Source organism: Augochlora pura, chromosome 3 (assembly GCF_028453695.1).
Source record: "Augochlora pura isolate Apur16 chromosome 3, APUR_v2.2.1, whole genome shotgun sequence".
Classification (NCBI taxonomy): domain Eukaryota; kingdom Metazoa; phylum Arthropoda; class Insecta; order Hymenoptera; family Halictidae; genus Augochlora; species Augochlora pura.
In genome coordinates, this window is record NC_135774.1 from 1928519 (window position 1) to 1948668 (window position 20150).

At 52.0% G+C, this 20150-nt stretch overlaps 1 protein-coding gene across 8 annotated transcripts in view; it reads left to right on the top strand.

Annotated features, from left to right (window-relative positions):
* The first annotated feature begins 1192 nt into the window (after window positions 1-1192).
* Window positions 1193-20150, top strand: part of Foxp (forkhead box transcription factor P) — a 294667-nt gene continuing 275709 nt past the window's right edge. For 7 of the 8 annotated variants that reach the window (XM_078196985.1, XM_078196986.1, XM_078196989.1 and 4 more), the window contains exon 1: window positions 1193-1399. In XM_078196985.1, the coding sequence (XP_078053111.1) occupies window positions 1370-1399 (30 nt within the window). In that variant the 5' untranslated portion in view covers window positions 1193-1369. Of the gene's footprint in view, window positions 1400-12644; window positions 12705-20150 lie in introns of those variants that run through there. The other variant, XM_078196993.1, reaches the window with a different exon arrangement.

The window sequence follows — 20150 nt, forward strand, 5'->3', positions numbered from 1 at the left end:
GGACAAAGAGGGAGAAGGCCAGGAGAAGCGGTTGCACGGTCTAAGCGAGCAAGCAGCACGGCTTGTCTCTCCGCGAGAAACGAGGCTAGAACGAGCGAGCGAGACGGCTACGTTCTGCCACGGTCTGGTGCGAGGAGGAGGGAGGTCCTCGGCTTGGGAGGGATGGAGACAGAGGGAGGCCGAGTGAGTGCGCCGACTCAGTAGCCGCGTGTTCGGTGCGTCCGTAGGGTTTCGCGGCCAAGCGGTGCCGAGCGTCGCACAGTCGCGACGGCAGCCACCGGCGCGCGGTACCCCTTTTTCTTGAAAGCACACTCTCTCAAATCCGCACGGTTCAGCGCACGTTTTTCCCTTGCGTCCGTCGACGACACGGCCTGAACGACACGCCGTAGAGGATCCGGGAACCGTGGGTAACGCACGCGTGACGCGGTACGCGCGACGCCGAGACACATCTTTCTCTCTCACCTGCTCCGGGGTCTCGCAAGAGGGGGCGCCTTACGCCGCTCCACCACCACCACCACCACCACCACCGGCGACCCACCACCATCGCAGCCGACCGCAACCACCACCACCACCGCCACCACCACCGCCGCCGCCACCACCGCCGTCGCCGTCGTCGTCGCCGCCGCCGCCGTCTGCTACCGCCGTCGGTCACTCGACACCCTCCACCAACCCTCCCACCAAAACAAAAAAAAATTAACACACTGAATCACCGCCGAAGGCGAACGGCTCTCTCTCTCCTACTTTCTTTGACAGCTGCACGGCGGGACCCGCGGCGATCCGTCGACGATCCGGGATCTACGCGGCCCAGGGTCCGCGCGCGGGACTCTCCTCGTAACGTGGATCAGGATAATCTAGAGGCACGTGGCGCGCACGCGGAGGTGTCGTCGTTTTTGTCAGCCGCAGAGAGCGCGAGAGCGAAAGAGAGAGAGAAAGAGAGAGTGAGAGATAGAGAGAGAGAGAGAGAGAGGAAGAGGCAAATAGAGTGAGAGAGAGAGAGAGAGAGAGGGACAGCGAGTAAATAGATATTAGAACGGATAGATAATAGATAGGAGGCAAGAGGGAGGCACAAGGTGGAAGAACGAGAAGAAGGGAGGAGAAGGACTAGGGCGGAGGGGGGCGGCACGGAAAGGTAGAGAGGTGGCAGAGGGACAGAGAGCTAGAGGGGGTGGGAGGGAGAGGACGATAGACAGGGAGGAAACGCGCGGATCGCGAGGACGAACGCCGTGGAAGACAGAGGAGAGGCGAGAGAAGGATCGTCGCCGTGTGTTGTCTTCTTCGTTTCGTTTCTTCCAAGAACAATACACTCACGGGGAGAAGGACGGAGGAACAAGCGACAGCCACGAACCAGACGACGAGGAGGAAGCGGGACATGCTGGAGCCACGCTGGAGACCCGTCCAGGTAGAGACTGCACTCACTACACCCCCGCAACACTTGTTCCGTCTTCTGCACTCTGACACCCGATGCCTGATTGACCGCCTGCCTGACTTACCGCCTACCTGTCTGTCAATGCTCGAGCTCGTATCGGTTGCATCCGCGTCATCTCTCTCTCTCTCTCACACTCTCTGCATCTCTCTCTCTCTCTCTCTTCTCTGTCTCTGCCTCCCTTGTCCGCGCCACTCTCGCAGTCGCGCCGCGCTCGAGTCTGTCTCTTTGTCTCGTCATTCTCCGCCGCTTGCTTCATTCACCGTTCTTTGCGTTCCTCTTACTCAATGATGATCGCCACGTGCCATCGGCGAGTCCCTTTTGCACGCTGCCAGACCGCCGCCGCGTTCCCTTCCCCACCGGCTCGCGCTCTCTCGCTCCTCCTGGCTTCCTTTTTTTCCAATCATTCGCGTCCGCTTTCCGGCGACGTTCGCCCGCTTCCCCGTTCGTTCGCCGGCACGCATGTTGCTTTTTGTTCGGCTCGCCTTCCGCAGAGGAACGCGTCGCGAAAATCTCGCGCGCCGTTGAACAGGTGCGCGCGGGGCCGCGAATGCCAGGGGTTAAGGGGACAGTTGCAGCTGCCGCGGGGAACAACCCCCGGGGCTGTATTCCGCTTCCGGCGCGATATTATTCGCCGGCTTTGGAACTGGAGTAATCGCCGCGGAAATTACTTTGCGGGGAATCTAGAAATCCGCGTGGAAATCGTCGCGCGCGGCGGACGGCGTTTGATTTTTTAGAAAGAGCGCAATAAGAATCCGGTGTCGTTTCTCGGGCGTTATCGCGCGGCCGCGCGCGCGCGTATGCGTGTCTCTTTAGGATAAATTGTGGCGTTGCCGCGCGAATCCCTTGATTGATCTTACGTTGAGCGGGCCCGAGTGATATTCGTGGAAATGACACTTTAACGATCCTGACAAGACAAATAGCCGCGCCGGACAAGCGGAATGGTTAGTCAAATAAATCTCGCTACACGGTTCCAAGATTAACTACGTTCGAGTAACTAAATGCGTAACCTGACTTAGTACAGAAATCTTTCCGGCAAAACGCATTTTTTCTAAAAATAATCTTGGCAAGTGGCACCGCGGGGCTGCTTTGACGGCGGCTGGAGCCCCGAATGATATAATACGGCGATATGAATCATTATGTTATTGGCCCGGCTATTTCAACAACTTACCGGCGAATATCTCGTTCGTGTAAACAGTAATCTCTGCCATTTGTATCGTTCAGGGCTCATCATTAATAAATGCACGCCGCCGGGCTCTATTACGATCTAAAACCGGGAGACGTTGACGGCTAGCCTAACCCACGGCCACCGCCGGCAAAAGATCTACGATACAGTTTATAATATCGCGATGCGCGAACAGCTGTACCCGCTGTCCGGCATTCAATTTTCAATTTAGTTCTTAATGCGACGGGATTAGAAATTATTCAACGCCGCCGTGTGTGTGACTTTGAATCGTCGGCGCACAGGTCGTATTTATCATCGGTTCTAGCTGCTTCGATTTCCTTCGTTCCGGAAACATTAATCGACACGTTTGCATAAATCGATATAAATGCAACACGTAACAATGTTGGTCGTTGTTTTCATTGACTTCCGTGCGATTCTTCTCTGTGGGAACTCGTTTCATCGTTTGCTCTTGTTGGTTCTGCTTCTAAATAGAATTATTCCAGGAGTAGCTCCCCCCCGGAACGAATTCAACAGCGACATGCGAGCCTCTTATAAAAGCTGCTTTATAAAAGTACTATGCCCTCGAAGTCTAAATACTTTAGACACCTCGGTCAATTTCTAAAACATTGGCAGCATATATTAAGCATCGGAAGAAGTTTAACCCGTCGCAGCGAAAGCTATTTTAAAACGAAATCCGAAATAGTTTATCCGACCCGCGCGGTATTTCGATTTTGTCACCGATACAACGGTTACGCTTTCGGGCGGTGCTTTTCAATCTAAACTCGGCGAGCTAATAATTATTTCGGATACGCGACGTAACAAAATTTTTGCACGGTGCTAAAAATTTTCGACGGATTAAAAGTATCGTCGTCCGCGTCTCGTCGGAATATCCAGCGGAAAATTCGCGTTCCACCGGAAGATTCGTGCAAAGTAGAATTGTATTTATCCGGGGATTTGTGTTGGAGCTGGAAGACAGCATCCAGTGTACTCGGCGGGTAATGGTGGTAGCGCATCAATCGAGAAACGGAGGGGTGGGGTGGGGTGGCGGCGCGTTACCTGGGAATAGAGGCGATTTTTCTCGGCGGGATATAGTCGACGGTAGTGGAGGCAGCTATGGGGGGATGATGGTGTACGGGCGGCGTGGGTACGAGACTGCAGAAGTCCCGGGGTGTAGTAGGTGGAACAACGCAGAGACGGAGGCGGTGCTACCCTACTTGGGGGCGTTAAAGAAGTAGGTGGGGTTGGCCACCCCCGCGCGTCAACCCTTGCACCCCGCGTCTCCGAAAGCCCCCGGCGGATCGCCCGGTTCCTTTCGATCCCATATTCGCCAATCAGCCGGTCCTGCTTCTTCCGGATATCTTTGCTCCTTGTCCTCTGCACGGCCTCACGGCCGCCCGCCGCCGGAGCCATCTGCTTTCACGGGTTCTCGGCGCGGCGTCCGCCGCGAGAAAGAGATTTCGTCGAAAATTCGAGAGGGCCATCGGCTGGTCGGACAGCCGAGTAGAACAGGTTGCCGGGCACCGGCGACGAGGAGATTCGCGCTGTCCGGGGACGGAGAGAGCCATCCGACCGAAAGTGCCTAAGTGCTCGATAGATACGACACGTGTACTCGGTCCCGGCTTGTTTCGAACCCGGTCGAAATCGATTCCCGTGTTTTGTCTCCGGTGGTGTCCAAGTGCGCGGGCTACCGACGGGCCGTCGTCGGCGTCTCGGGGCATTACCTGGCACCGGCTCCGAGCCGCTGTCACGCCTTCCTCGCGCGTTCGCTAGCGCGCGATCACGCCGAAGGGTGTTGCTTGTCAATCGCGGTGTACACTTCGCATGGTACCTGCTAGACTTCCCTCCCTCTTTACCTCTACCTCTCTCTCTCACTCTCTCTCTCTCTCGCTCTCTCTTCCGAGACCATCTTCTCGCCTCTTCTTCTGCCACTTCAGACGCAGCCGATGCACACACACACATACAACTGTATGCGCGCGCTTGTTTCATGGTCTTTGCATAGCGGGAGCGGCGAAGCCCTCTCTCTCTCTCTCTTTCGCCCTCGCTCTCTCTCTCTCTCACTCTCTCCCACCTTCTACGTGTGTATGCAGCTCCGGCTAGGATGAAGATACATACGGTACAGTGTACCAACACAGTTCTGCCACTATAACCCCCGTTTTCGCGCTTGCTTGGCACGGCACAGCATCCCTCTTCGGCTACTTCCGGCCAGACCAGGCTCCGCCCACTTTTATATTAATCACGTCTTGGTTCGCTCTCCTGGCTTCTGTTCTCCATCTTTCTTCCCCGGTGAGCGATTTCCTACCGTGGACGCCTGGGAACCACACCTTTGCCCGTTGGCTTATTCATGCTCCAGCTTTGTGACGCGCTATGCCTTCCGAGAAACACCGAACCGTCCATAAGTGTTTGGTGGACGCTTACACCGGCTGGCCATCGGTTATGAAATGTATCGATGCCCCGATCGGACAATGCCCATTGTTTATGCACGCGGCGCGCCGTCCCCGTCCCCCCGCGACGCACCGACGCGTACAGAAAACTGAGAAACTTTCGCGCGCGATTCGCAGTCGCAGAACAATTAGACGTTTTCACACTGTTTCGCCTTTTGCACAACTTCGCCTCGTCTTCCGAGTGTTTTCCGCAGCACCGAGCCTTCGCCGATTCGATTATCATTGTAGAAAATAATTTGTACACTACGCAATTCGTTTCCATTTAAAATAGTCGTTGAAAGTTTTAGGAATTACGAGACTTGATTTTCTATGCGCGACGCTTGTAAAACGATCGTAGATCAGAACGATTACGGTCAATTGAATAGTTGAAACAGGTTCGAACGCGAAGGGTTAATCGCGTGATACTTCATTTTCGCGGCGGATTAAACGCCGGTTCAGGTTGCGGCGTTTGAAAAATTCATGGACAATGCGGAGCGTGTAACAGTGAACGGAGAGGCCTATAATGCATTCCCGCGGTGGTACCGTTGCGCGTGGGCGGCAGGTCCGGCGGTATCGATATCAATGACGTCGTATAGACCGGTCGATCCGCTGTTGTATCCTTAATTGTGTACCTTATTTGCGCGCGGGCTGTTCGCGAAGGTAACAGATTTTCTGCGATGGATCTTCGAGGGGTGGCTCGCGCGCTGCACGAGCGTAGTTTGTAACCCCGTTGATTTTTTCCTTTCTATCAGGCCGGCGGTGGAAGGGTAACAGCGGCGGCGGCGCGATATTTCACGAATCGTCGTGTCCTCGACGGCTCGAGAGGAGCCGCGAAACAAAAAGAAGAGAAAGGCGAGAGTGATTCGCGGCGGTCCGTGTAGGTGACTGCGACATTCGTGCGTTGGTAACACGGCTGCGCCCGGGTAATGAATAATAACCAGTTATTATTGCCAGGTCGAGCAATAAACACGCAGCTCACAAACACACGGGTCCCCGCTCTCTCTCTCTCTCTCTCTCGCCTCGCCTCGCCACCTCGCCCCCTCCCTCTCTATTTCTCTCTCCCCCCGGCCCCGCAATAAGGGTTGTCACGCATAGGCACGGCATTTGTTTCCCGGGCGCGTCGAGTGTGCACGTTACGAGCACCACCTTTTTACAGATATTGGCTCCATTGTTACACGTTGTGTATCGCGACTGCTCCTACGCCACTTTCGCGAACCGCCGAGTCTGTCATCCGTCACAGCCACTTCAACGCCACTCCGGCATTGTCGTCGACGATTCTTCAATTCTCTCTCACGGCCACTCGATTTTCGGTCTCTCCTTCGATCCGCGGCTTTTTTTTTTTTCATCGAGCAGTCCTTGGAAATACGTTCGATCTGCCATCGCGGCGTCTGGCACGCTTCAAACCCGTCGGCTCGCGCGATAACAATCCGTGCTCGTTCGAATCTTGCGCGAGCCTCGCTACCCGAACAGAGACTTCGCTCGGCTACGACGAGCAGCCGCTAAGGTCTGCTGGAATTTAGCGGGGTCGAACCCGATCCGAATTTACCTTAGGCGCTGTTCAACTCGAATCTGCTGGTTCGAATTAGCTCGGGGCTAATTCGGTCCTGATCGAAACGCGAGTCGAACCTGACTGTGACCCAGCTCGAACCTAAACTCGATCGCGACGGGGGCCTGAACCCAGACCTACATCTATGGCCTTAGCAGGCTTTTCGATGACTCTACTACGTCAAAGAGAACTCCGATCATTTTCATCTCTTTCCTTGGACGATGAAATCTCCAAACAAAAATAATTCAAATAAAACCTTGTCCCATTCGCATTGAAATGATTATGTACACTGCCGTCAGACTTACGATTATTGAAATCATAATGGAAGTCGCGCGAGAGGCATTATCATAAAAATGATTGAAAACCTAAACAGTACGTTGCTCTCGCAAAACTGGACATATCGGCCGCTCTCGCCGGGCAGATTCACTGTTCAAAGAGGGAAATACAATTCCGTTTCTCACGGAACTGACTTAACCCATTTGCATGATTAGCGTATGCACGCGTTTAATTTATTCCCGCATTGAAACAACTTCATCGAAAAAATGCTCGAAAGCGACGGGTTCGTTTTTCCGTCGCGAAACGAAAGAATAGAAACAATTCATTAGTGTGATAACTGGAAGCCAGCCTTTAGCAATGCATCCGCTTCAAACAATGCCGTACGAAATAATTGATGACGTTACTATATATCTCGTTCTTCCCGACGACGCGATTGCGCTAATCGGGATTACGTTCGGAACGTTGGTGCTGTTTCAATGTTTCGCCGTCTCGCCGATGGTGCAAGAAACGCGTAAAACAGTCGCGTTATTTGTCTCGTTTGCGAGGAGACAACAAACTGCAGATCTTGCGAATTTGAAACATGGAACGAGTCAGGCGTTCTTCGAATTTTATAATTTCTTTCGGCGACTGGAGAATTTATTTCCACGACGTGAATTCTATATGCTACAGTGTTCAATCGATGAATTCGTTTGGATTTGCTAAAGTCGCGTCTCGCAAGTGGAACGACAGCGCAAGCAAGAATCGGAAAATCCGCGGACAGGTGGAAAGAAGCGACCGCGGCGTGACTGGTTACACAGTTGATTGTTACGATCACGATAGACGCGCACGGCAGCTTATTGTTTGTGACACGGCCGGTCCGCGGCGTCGACAAGCGCTCGAATTCCTAGAGGCCGCCGGTTCATTTTGTCCGGATAATACGCATTCCATGTCATTCGGCTGGCCCGTGTACGGCAATGCATCATCGCCCCCGCGACGGGTATTTGTCAATAGAAACAGGCATCGACGCCGCAACTGCGGCAAGTATACGTCAATATACATAACGACCGCCTGTTGACTTGTTACGTTGTCGAGTACCGCCCGATGATTCGATGATTTGCCGATCCATGACTGCTCCGTGTCAAATATGCCCCCCTCTCCTCTCCTCTCCTCTCCTCTCCTCTCTACCGTTCGACGGTTGTTCCTCGTAGCCGCGTTAACACGGGAACGCCGGCGGCGGCCGTTCATTTGCTATCGGCGCACTAACGCGCGTCGTTACATTAAATTATCATCCTGCGATTGTGATGTACCGACCGTTTGCACGGTGAACTCGTTATAACAAGATCATGGCGTCGCCTCGACGACAATTTCCCAGATATCACCGCGTCATGAATTATTCCCGGTGACCGTCGGTCCCTGTCAATTGAAAAGCGAATCGTTTCCGACGCGGACAGAATTTAGGTCGCATCCACGGCCCGTTACCGAAAGAAATCCCTTCGGTTACAGGCCCCCGCGACGACGTTTCCTACGCCGTGTCACTTGCCACGAACAAGAGTTTCGATCACGGGGATAGAAATTACGGGGACCGAGTTTCAATTTTTATGATCGAGCTCTCCTGTCGGCGTTATTGTAACGCTTGACGAACTCCTTTAAAAAAATAATTAAATTTGTGAGGATTCCATCGTTCATGATTTATTTTAAATAAATCATGCCCCGGGCTTACAAAGAATACCCCGGGGGGGTATTACAATTTCACCGCGAATCGCGGTCGCTAATAAATAATATATAATAGATTAGTTAAATATAATATATTTACAATATAATGCGACAGAAATAATTGACGTCGCGTGCAAATGGCAACCAATTCATTGTAGAGGCAGGCTCGAAGGGTTAAGAAATACTCTTCGTCGAACGACAGTTCGAATTGAAAAACCGCATCGAATATTCGAGCGCGACCATCGGAGATCGCGTGTCCCTAATATTTATGGCTGTGCTCGCGGGGATTGGCAGGGTTGGCGGTCGTGTTGCGCAACAGTTTTGCAACCGGATCGCACACAGCATTCGCTGGTTTCTTTGCCGAAAAAAGCTGGGCGAGCCCCCGCTCATCGACGAGGTCGTTGTTGCAGCGCGGGGAGCGGGAGGATAAAAAGTCGCGGCGCACAAAGAGCGTTCCGGGTTCCCTGCGGGACACGCGGAGGAAACGATTCGCGGGGACGCACGGCCGCCGAAAAAATAAAGCCGATCATTATCCGCTCGTTCCGCATTGGCCGCGTTAGCCGACGCAGCCTCGCTCCGCGCTATAATAGAGATTCCGCGCGATGCTGCGGGACACGCTGCGCCGGATCGGGTCGACGTATTAAAACCGTTTCGTGTTTGAGCTCGTGATCCCATCGCGTATCAATTATTACGCAGATTTGTACACAAAGGGGGACGGCCGGTTCGCAACGGCCTGGCATAAACCGCAATAATCGTCTGCATCCACTGTCTTGTAATTCGAGTCGCGCTCACTCCGCCGAGCCCGGGGCCCGCGATTCGCCGACAGCTGTTTTTGTTAAGGACAATCGAACGCGTCGATGGCCAGGACGGTTTTCAGCTGTCGCGCGGCTGCTGGCCGACGGAACGGAAGTCTTGCAATATTCAGGCTTGCTGCGCTCGGCTGTTGCCACAGATATTTTCTTCTATAAAGCGAAGATGACAAAATTTACGAATTTCTGATGGAAGTATACATAATTAAAAGAATTTAAGTTCATCGCGAAACTTTGGCTTACTATCTTTTAGTTTATTTCGATCGGTATCAAAGAGTTAAATGTCCCTTCGATTTCTCTACGTAAATAACCCTTTTGCCATACGATATAAAGTAAAACCGAGTACTCGAGGAAAAAGTATATATAACGCAATTATAAGAACGACTGGAACTAAAAGTAGCTAGAATCGTAGTAAACGATTCGAGTGTCGGAAGTTCTGTTAACAGGGGCCTAAAGAGGAAGCACGGCGGTGCTGTCGCCACAGTGAAAAGAGTCGATCATCGGCAGACCATGCCGCATTGGTTGCGATGTATCTCGTTGCGACTGCAACGCGGCGCGGCGCGGCGCGGAGCGGCGTGACATAATAGAGAGCCGACGTCGCGATCCGTAGTGAACTGCGAGCGACGGCGCATCAAAATGTAGATCGGTCTTGTTTGAATTCGCGGTTCTATCATGAATCAATTACCGGGCAGATTCGCGTACACGGACGCGCGCGGCGTGGATCGCGGACGAAAGCCGAGCTCGCTCGCTCTTACTCGCCTGCTCGCTCGCTCTTATTCGCTCGCTCGCTCGGTCGCGCGAACGAGGAGGAGCATAAAGTGGGATACGCAAACAGTCGGGACACACGATGTGTTCACCTGCGTGTCCCTGCTCCGGCCCAGAGCTCGCCGATCCTCGTCGCCGCTGCCGTGGAAACGTACACCCCATCCCCGATCGCCTCCTTTTTTCCTCAGACATTCGCCGCGATAATCGCGCGCCATCCAACTTCGGCCATTCGACGGAACGACGCAAGTTGCCCGGGCTTGTCTGCCGACGAACGGACACTCTCTGTCGCCTACATCACCTTTATTCGCCATCCAGAGGGCCACCCTGAGCTCAGACCCCTGATTAAACATTTAATCGCGGGTATAACATTTTCTTCCCGCGGCCGAAATACTCGCGCTTCGATGTCCTATCTCCTACGAAATTATGATGGCCTCTGCTCGACTCCATGATCAATCTGTTGGGACCTGTAATAATTTATAATCCAATATTTTTATCGTATTTTAATTCTAAGCATTTTGATGATTGTTTGCGTCTTACAGGAAGTATTATAGGCTTCGATATTTCTTTGGTAAGCGGATTTGGGTGACGCGTTTTCACCCGCGTGATTTCATCCACGCGTGGGCGATACTTTTCTGTAGAAATATCGGTCCAGCTGTGATTGATTTAAAAAATTCTGGGAGTTCTCTGAGGCGTCGTCTCGACAGCCATGGGTGACGGCAGCAATCGCTGCAACAAATTCTGCTTTGCCTTTGAATTTCCTTTTCGAAGATCACGAAATGACGGGGACGTTCTAGATCCATTTGCAAATGCGTCAAAGGCCGATGCACCGACACTAAAAGTTGATTAGTTACAAAATTGTTCAGGTTTTAGTAGCTTGCAGCATGAACGCAGCAAGTCGTTTATTCAACGATTACGTTTAGTCGACGGACTTTCAGTGCCATTTCAGTCGCATACTGATAATTATTCTACAAAAGTATCGAATTACCTATTAGTTCAAAAAATCCTCTAAATTGTCTGAGACAATCAGAGGTTGAAGGAGCTGTGACCTCGTCAGACATTCCTCCCGATCTTCGAAATCCTCCAATTAAGTTTAATCCGAAAAAACCCCCGTTCCTCGAAGATTGCCGCAGCCGATCTCTCCATCAGCTAGTTGAATCACGGGGGCAACGTGTCGGAGGCCGAAAATAATCGTCGAATCGGTTCTCCGCGGACATATTTTCGGCGATCGCGTTTGGGCATAAAAGTTTCTCGCCGCGATCTGCAGGGGAGGGGGTCTCCGGCGTCCATAATGCATAGATTGTCAAGTCTTGAACGGTTGCGTAACACGTCCAAGCCGAGTACCGAAATCTAATTTGACCGAGTCAAAGCTAACGAAGAGTTGTTTTCGCGTGGAAGTGTATTTATAACGGGGCGGTTTGCCGGCTTCAGACCCGGACGAGAGCGAACTCTTTCTTGGTCGGATCCTGGGCCGCCTTTGATGATCCCTCGGCGCAGCCGGAATACGCGGCCGAGACGATTCGTGAAGGGAATCAATTAATAGTTTCGCGGAATCGGCGGACGACCGATGGCCGGGGGGGATAGGCGATATTTTTCTGGAATTCCGTGAGAGCGAGAGCGGGGTGCCGCAACCGAAGATGGCACGTGTGTTTGCGTCGCGCGCGCGCGCGCGCTAGCTCGCAATCGTGTCAGCGAGCCAGACGGGCGACGATATCATCGCCGCGGCTGATAAGGGCACATTCATCGCAGGAATAAATAACTACCGGCAGTCTGGAAAAAATTGACTGCAACCTAAACTCTGCCTTATCTCCGCCGGCTCTAATTGGACGCCGCGGATAACAATCAAAGCGTACCGTTGTTTACGACCGTGTCGGGACAATTAAGAACTACTTCGATCCAGTTCTAGCTTGGACGCCTTATCGATCATCGGTCCGCCGGTGACATTCGCGTGGATCGCTGTCGCTTCACCGAACGGAAATCGGATTTTCGTTCGCCGTGGCCGTGATCGCGGGAGGATCGGTGGTGGACGCGCGCGAGAGGATCGCGAGAGGATAGGAGTCAGTTTCCGCGCGCGAGCCGGGGCCGCGATGCCGCATCGCGGCGTTCAATCGAAGAAACATAATTCCCATCGCGATACCCACGCAGTTCACTTTAAATTCCTCGCGGCGAGAGCCGGCTTATCAGTTCCACGACACCGTCTGTCTGTTGTTGGAAGAGCTTGAGGAAGCTCCGCGAACACGGTGGCCGCGAACCGCGTTCCCGTTTACCACGATCGGGCGATCCGCTTCTGCGATCCGCTGTTCCCGCTTTCTTTCGATCCTCTTCGCCGTTTTCACGGGCGTGTCCGATCGACGATCCGTGTACACAGTTTCCGCGCGGGCACGCGAGTGAAACCAGTGGCCGTGCGCGTATTCGCCGTTCGTCCCCGAGAAAGTTCGCGTGCCGCCCGTGGCCCGGGACAACCGCAAAACTGGATAAGCTTAGGCTTCTTATGACTTGCATCCTCGTGTTCGCGAGCTCGACCGTGCAGAAGCTACAAATGTGTTTCGTCATCGGCTGGCGCGAGGGCGGCATAAAAATTCCTAATTTGTGAACGCTGGCAACTGGCAAGGTTTGTCGAGAGTCTTTCTCCTCTTTTTCTTTTCACATCCAGTTTCGGGCCCGTCGAGCGGCTGGTCGTGGGCCGCACGGGGGTGGGGGGAGAAGCGACGAAACGCAAGAACGGCGTCGATGGAAGAAAATCATTCGGTCTCGGCACTCCCCTCGGCGCTGCTTTCTGCATCGTCTCCTTATCTTGTTTGCACGATGCTGTTTTACTGTGCAGATAACTGCACCATGCGCTCATTATACAACCGGCCGATTATTTACCTGCTTCGTTTCTCTCGATTTCACAACCGTCGCGAAACGTTTAGCAATCGCTCGCGCCGCCGAGCGCGTTCCGATTCTCCCGTAACGAGACTCCGCGAGGATGCCTTGAATCCGGCCACGGTGTTTATTTTACACTGTCCTATAGTTTAATCCCTTACGAACCACCCCGGCGATATTAAACACGGCGCGTTCGTATCGTGTACATCGACTCCGTAACATTATTTCACAGTCGTCCCCCCACCACGCGCCCGACGTTTAATTACGCGAAATGATGTCCGATCGAGATAAAGATCCGCCGATAAGTCGTATCTCGAGACCGAACGTGCGTGTTCCGCGGGCAAAAATAATATCGTCTCGCGATGGAATTTGTGTACATCGGTCCTCGGGGGTTATGAAACATATGAGCGTTTCTATAATTCAGCGAATTCTTCGGAGATTTCTCCGCTAAGTCCTCCGCAAACCGTATTATCTGCGGCTCCGATAAAACCCGCAGATAAAATCACGGAACGTATTATACACTCAAAAATGCTTACATATCTAATTCTTCCGATCGTGAAGCTTTTCATTGGCCGAGTGTCGAGAGCGTGCACGGAAACAATGGACGGAGACTTTTCTCTGTGGGAAAGTCGGCGTCTGATCGTGACTCGCCGATTCTACTTCTTGGAAACGTTTCATTCATTTCTTCGCGAGATACGAATTATTATCGTTTCGAGCTCTCTGATCCAGCGAATCTTTTGCGATTGAAAGTAATTCATTTGGTCGCGAGTGATTCAGTTGCTAACGGCTATTACGTCGATGTGACGTTGGACTTCGAAGAAACGAAAGAACGGTGACGATAACGGATCACTCGCGAATGACGATTTTCGTGTAATGTGTTTCTCTTAACAAGTCGACGTTTAAAAAACGTCGCGATTAGGCGGCGGAGTTTATACACTTATGTGTTATCTTCAACTTACCAAATTTATTTTTAGAAAGAGAATACCTATTGTATTCTTATTTACTGTAACTGGTAGAGGCCATTTTTCTTTCGCACAGAGATAGAGAATAGTATGTTCCAACTGCTAAAGTAGGAATAAAATTGCAAGACAAAGTGTCGATCCGCTTATCTGGCTGCTGATTGAACGATAATTAAAATCACAGCACAATAAATACCCGATCGCTACAGACGGCTTTAACAGCATCTCGGTTCAAGAGATTTGAGCGACGGAGGCTCGCGCAAAAATCTCCTCGCTTTCGACGGATGGTGGAGGAGGAAGAAGAGGTGGGGCATAAAATTCCGCAGGATCGGCACAGCCGGCAGGAGCTACGTCGCGGCGAAGGACGTGTTCCGTCGGCGTTGATCACGGCTAGGCCGGGCTCGTGTCAGGAGTAGTGCGCGGTAGAAAGAGACTGTAGGAAGATGACATAATCCCACTCGCGCAATTTGCGAAACAGATTTACGCGTGGGACGGGCTCCAGCGCGGGCATTTATGATAATGTGTCGCGCGGTTTACTGGTCGCGACTCTCCCGACGTTTGCGCCGCGGAACACGAAGAGCGGCGCGGAGCGGCGCGCGGTGTGTAACGTCGCATGTATACCACGCGTGCACGTATATAAATTCGCGTGCGATCGCGGCCGTGTGCGTCGTGTTGGTCGTGGCCGTCCACGGACACGCGGGGACGCGCGTCGGTGTCGCGCGAGCGGAGAGGAACGCGGAGGAGAGACGAGCCTCTGACGCGGCGCGTTGGCGCGTGTGCGAGCGCGATCGCGGGCGCACGCACTCGCGCGCTCACGCACGACAGAGAGAGAGAGAGAGAGAGAGAGAGGCGCGCGCACACACAAGGAAAAGGGAGGCTGTGTCCGCTCGCGCGAATCCTATTTAACGCTGTCCCTGATGCCCGGGTCTGACGCACACGGGCGCGGGCGCGGGCGCGGACGCACGTGCACGCTGCGCGATGCACGATGCACTGCCCCGCGCCCTTCCCCTCTACGCCGGGCCCCCCCGGTGCACGCGGCGGGGCAGAGCGGGCGACCGGGATAATCGTGCAAGACGATTGGTAGCTTCCTGTCGGTCACGTGACCGGCCTGCATCGCGGGACGACGGCGGTGCATGGGGCTGCAGAGGATGACATTCGTTGCACTCACCCAGTGCCGTTAAGTAGCTGGATAGGATGCGCGCCGCTCCTCTTCGCGTCTCTCCGCTCCGCGGCCGCGCGGATTAATGGTTACGGATACATCTTGGATGCGCTGTTTGGATGATTTGTCGGCTTTTATCGCGACCGGGCCGGCCCTCTCTCTCTCTCTCTCTCCCTCTCTATAACTCTCTCTCTCTCTCTCTCTCTACCAGCAGCCGCCGCGTTTTTCGACCGGCCGAAACCTCGCCCCGGCCAAACAACCGTTCGGGAATTAATGATACCTGCCTCGGTGGATGTACCGTGTTATTTATGCCATAAATTCGTCGGCCGTGGTAAGCGCGCGCGCGCGCAACCGAGCCCGCGTATTAAATTATTGGGGATACATTTTAAGAGAATAATTTAGAGCGACGATGTGTCCCCTTCCGTGCCAATTCTCTCGGCACTCGTCCGCTTACCAGCCGCCTCTCTGTACTTTCCTCGATTTATCGGTGTATTCGCCGGTCCGCTCGGGCAAGCCAGACGATTTTTCCCTTAGATCCCGTCGGGCGTCGATCAGACGATCCACTACTACTCGGACCAAGACCACGCCGGACTTACGCGGAGATTCTTCGACGTTCTCGCCGGCCAAAGGGAGATCGTTGCGAAAATCGTTTCTTCGATGCCTCGCCGCGAGTGCACTCTCTCCGGCTACCCCGTTTTACGAGAATACTTTGCACGATTCGCCTCCGCCGTCCGATAAACAGTAATCTTCTCCCTGGCGATTAGCGATGACCTATCCAAATTTATTACCGGGTCGGGCAATTATTTTCTAATGTCGTCGAAATGCCAAGTAGCTAACACTCGGGGATCCATTTGACAAAAATACAATCGAGCACGGTTGGTATTATTCATCCATTCGTTTAGCAATTATTTCGAGATACCGCTGTATGTATCCCCTTTAAACGCAACTTTATTATTCTTGAGGCCGAGAGGCTTCCAAACTGCAGCAACTCCAGTGTCGATCGTTGACGAAATGGAAAGTATGGACGAGCGATCGAGAATTTTGAAAAATCCAAAGACGAGAATCGTCCGCGCGAAATCGCCGACGCGAAAGAAACGTGTGCCAAGTTATTTGCCCGGCGACTCGTTATCGGTCGTATCGGTTTTTATTTTCTAATTTAATATCAATGTCGACGGCGATAATTTATTAGCCGGGCCTGGACGATAGCGATCGGAAATCGGTTCGAGTGGCGTTGTTCCCCTTTCACCCGGCTCGAGTGTTACGCGAGAGAGGCACCGGCGGCGATATCGCTATCGTAACGGTATCATCGGAGGGAAAATGAAAAAAGCGGCAGAGATTAGCCTAGGTACGGCGATGCCCCGCAATATCGCGCCGTCTATTTTGTAATAGAAACAACGGAAGAGCCTAATTCCGCGAGGCTGCCCGCCTCTCGTCCTCCTCGCCATTAGATGCGCGCGGATACATGTCGGCGCGGCGCATGATGCCATTCCTATCTCTACCTATACTTACTTACCTAGCTACCTACCCACCTAATTATACCGAGTGGTCCACTCGAAGCGATAAGCGATTTACATACCGAACGACGCGATGGATTTACCGCTCGGTCTCTGTGTACGACGTGTGGGTATACTCGGGCTATCCGCGCGCCGCGCCGCGCCGCGCCGCGACCGACCTGCCACCGGCTTCGCTCCATTTTACTACTATTCCGGGAAGTCAGCGAAAGAATAACCGGCCTACGAAACTGCTGTACAAACCTCTTGCACAACCCGCCGTTGATCGCGCGCGCCGCCAACTCGGCGAAATACTTCCACGCTCTCTCTCTCTCTCTCTCTCTCTCTCTCTCTCTCTCTGCGCGAACAAGAATTCCGCTAATGACACGCGCATTTTTTGGCAGAATCCACTTTACGATGTTTTACCTATTCCTGCATATCACGGATTCTTCCGGCATTCATCATTCCCGATGTATAATTAGATCGCAGTTCTGCGACTGTCGCAACGCGTAGCAGCCACTTAGGAACGTCTTCCTCTTAACCCTTCGACAACCGAAGTCGCTTTAAAATCGAGATACAAAAATTTCTTTGCTTTTCAATTTGCCAGAATAATTTGTCCTTGCACTCAAGTACTAGTTGACTGTTCGTACAGTCAAATAATAAAGTCGGCGAATAATTAAGCCACCTTTTTCATTGCCCTGCGTTATTAAAACGCGTTTGCGTTGCAACGAATCGTCCGTGAGAAGTATATAGGATTAATTGTTTACGATTGATTGGTTGCATCGGTTGCAAGTGCGTTTCGTTTAGGCTCGCCCCGGTGCAACAGTGAGGCACCTTGAACGCGTCGGTCCCCTCTCCAGGTGGATCGCAGCCGTGGTGGCTACACACAGTTGCAGGAAACGTCGCGCGACGGGCTCGACGGTGGGAGAAGGTCCCTGGAACAAGCGTACGCGGACACGGTATCGTTTCCAGCGCGACGGTCAAGATTACGCGAATTAGCGACCCTCTAATTACGCCGCCGGCTCGCGTTTCACCGGAGCAAAATAATTTGAATCTAGCGTGGCGCAACCTTGAAACCGCGGACCGCGCGCGCGCACGGATAAATACGGGGGGCAAACCGGGCGGTTATGAAACGGCGACGCGCGAGTACGCGCGCAGGGGCCGTTTTCTCGCGCGGCATAAATCTCGGAACGGTACACGGCCGGCCTACCGGTTAATAATTGATAAGTAAATAATTCATTCGAGGTGGTGAACGCGACCGTGCCAAAACGATGAGACAGATTTACTGGTCGTCGCACCGGCGGACGCTCGACGTGTTCCCAGTTCGCTCCATTCCTGGCGACTTTGGTATATTTCGCGCTCGCGCGGTCACGGAAGCTTCAAGTATAGTTAGCCGACCGTTACCAAGGATTGGTATGCGGCCGGCCTCTCATCGGTTCATTTATTCGCGCGATCGGGCCCCGCCGGCGAATATCGGCTCTGGCTCTCTCGCCCGCGTTCCTCGCGGTTTAATTAATAAACTAATTTTACGACGACCCGCAGGCCTCTCTCGACTCTTCTCTCGAAAACCTACGCAATTTTCTGTAGCGCGTGTGCTGTACACATTTCGGAGAACGCTCTAAGAAATTTCCAAAGTCACTGAAGAGGTACGAATCGTCAAAGATTCGTCATGAATTCGTCCGCTTCGTGATACCTTAAAGGCGCTAGCATCTTCAACGCTGTCTCGTTCAACAATTAACCCTTTGCACTCGAGTGGCGACTCTGCGACGCCATTAACATTGTTGTAACACGTATCAAAATTATTTTTAATAAATATCGCCGAAGCTTAGATTTAAAAATTGTTAAAAGTGTAACTGTTATATGGATCACAAGACTCAATTGCATATGCACAAAATGAATTTTGTTATATAAAATGGAGACAGTAGAAGTCAGAAAAATTATTTTAGGTTTACAGTTGTAATGACTTCGAGTGCAAAGCTTTAATATTCTATAATAATTAAAATGACAAAGACAATGGACATCGCGAAATAAATTTTCTCGTTAGACCACTCGTTCATAGAAAAACTGCAAAGCATCCGAGGAAACTCAACCGACTGATTTCTCTCGTGTCAATTTTAATCAAGAGTCTATAATATTGTGAATCGTGGTATAATTTTTGAAAAAAGGTATTATAATACTGCGTGGTTGTATTGAAACCGTGCGGTCATCCCCGCGGGAAACGTAAACTTTTCGTCGCCGCGGCACGGATTTTCCAAAGCTTGAAAGCTGCGCGTCTGATACGCCGGAAACGGAACGGGGCTCGTTGAGAACGTCATCGCGGTTCTTTGACGCGAGAAGATCGCCGAAAGATCGGCGAGGATCCGTCGCGACAACGACAGACAGCGTTTCTGGAGGCAGGACGGCGATTTAATTTCGCGGGATTAGAATATCGGCTGCGCGGAACCAATGACAACAAGATTCTATTTCAAACGATGGCTATTCTTAGTATCGCGTAAATTTCGTTGCGACAGCGGTAGCGACGTACACCACCAAACCTGTATCGTGCTTGAAATATGACTTGGAAGTATAGTGCAACGGCAATTATTTAATTCGGTTAATTATTGCCTCGCCGAGCAAGACGTCGCCAAAGATATATCGCTGAAATATTGTTGTCTATAATTGCGCGAGCTCGTTCGCGGACCCTGCTCTCTTTCTCTCTCTCTTCTCTCTCTCTCTGTCTCTCTCTATCTCTATCTGTATCTCACTTCTCTACCTCTCTCACTCTCGTTCTTACTCGCTTCTGCGACCTTATCAAGAAAACACGAAATAATCTACCAAGAAATACCAGCGGTAGGATCCGAGTTTTATCGTGCTGCTGCATGGGTTTACGTTTCTCTCTTTCCGTGAGAGAGAGAGAGAGAGAGAGTGAGAGAAAAAGAGAGAGACAGAGTGAAGATAGAGGACACCGGTGAAAAAAGACGCGGAGCCGGCTAAAGTTAATATTTTTCGAGGTATAATGAATTCAGTAACGCCCGACCGGGAAGCACCGCACGTCCCACCTTTAAATCTTTTCTGTAAATAGATTATGCCGGAAGATAATGAAAAATTTGCCAGAGCCGCGCGCGCGCGCGTTCGCGCGCCTAAGTTCAACGCTCCTTCACCCTCGAACTTTGTTTTTCGGCCGCCTGTTGCCCCCCTTTTTCGAAAGTCGCCGGCAGATTTACATTTCTCAATTCTTCCTACAATCTTTTTCCCGAAATAAACATACCTCTCCTCTGTTATTCATTATCATCCAAACTGTAGATTAGATTTGTTAATGCACTCCTACGCAGGTTAGCGTTTTATAGACCTTTTGATCTAGTACGCGAAGATTTGAATTTATTGTCAGAAATATTGCGCGGCTAATTATGGGTTTACTTAGCGAGCGCGGAGCAGCAAACATAATGCGAGATGGATTACCATGTTCGAGGAAATAATGAACGGAAACACAAGCTCTAAAGTTAGGCTCCGCTAGCAGACCTTGCCGGTGTTTAGAGGCAGTTGAAAACTCAACGCGGGTAGAGATTTCATTAATTTAGGTCTCTCTCTCTCTCTAAATTGCACAA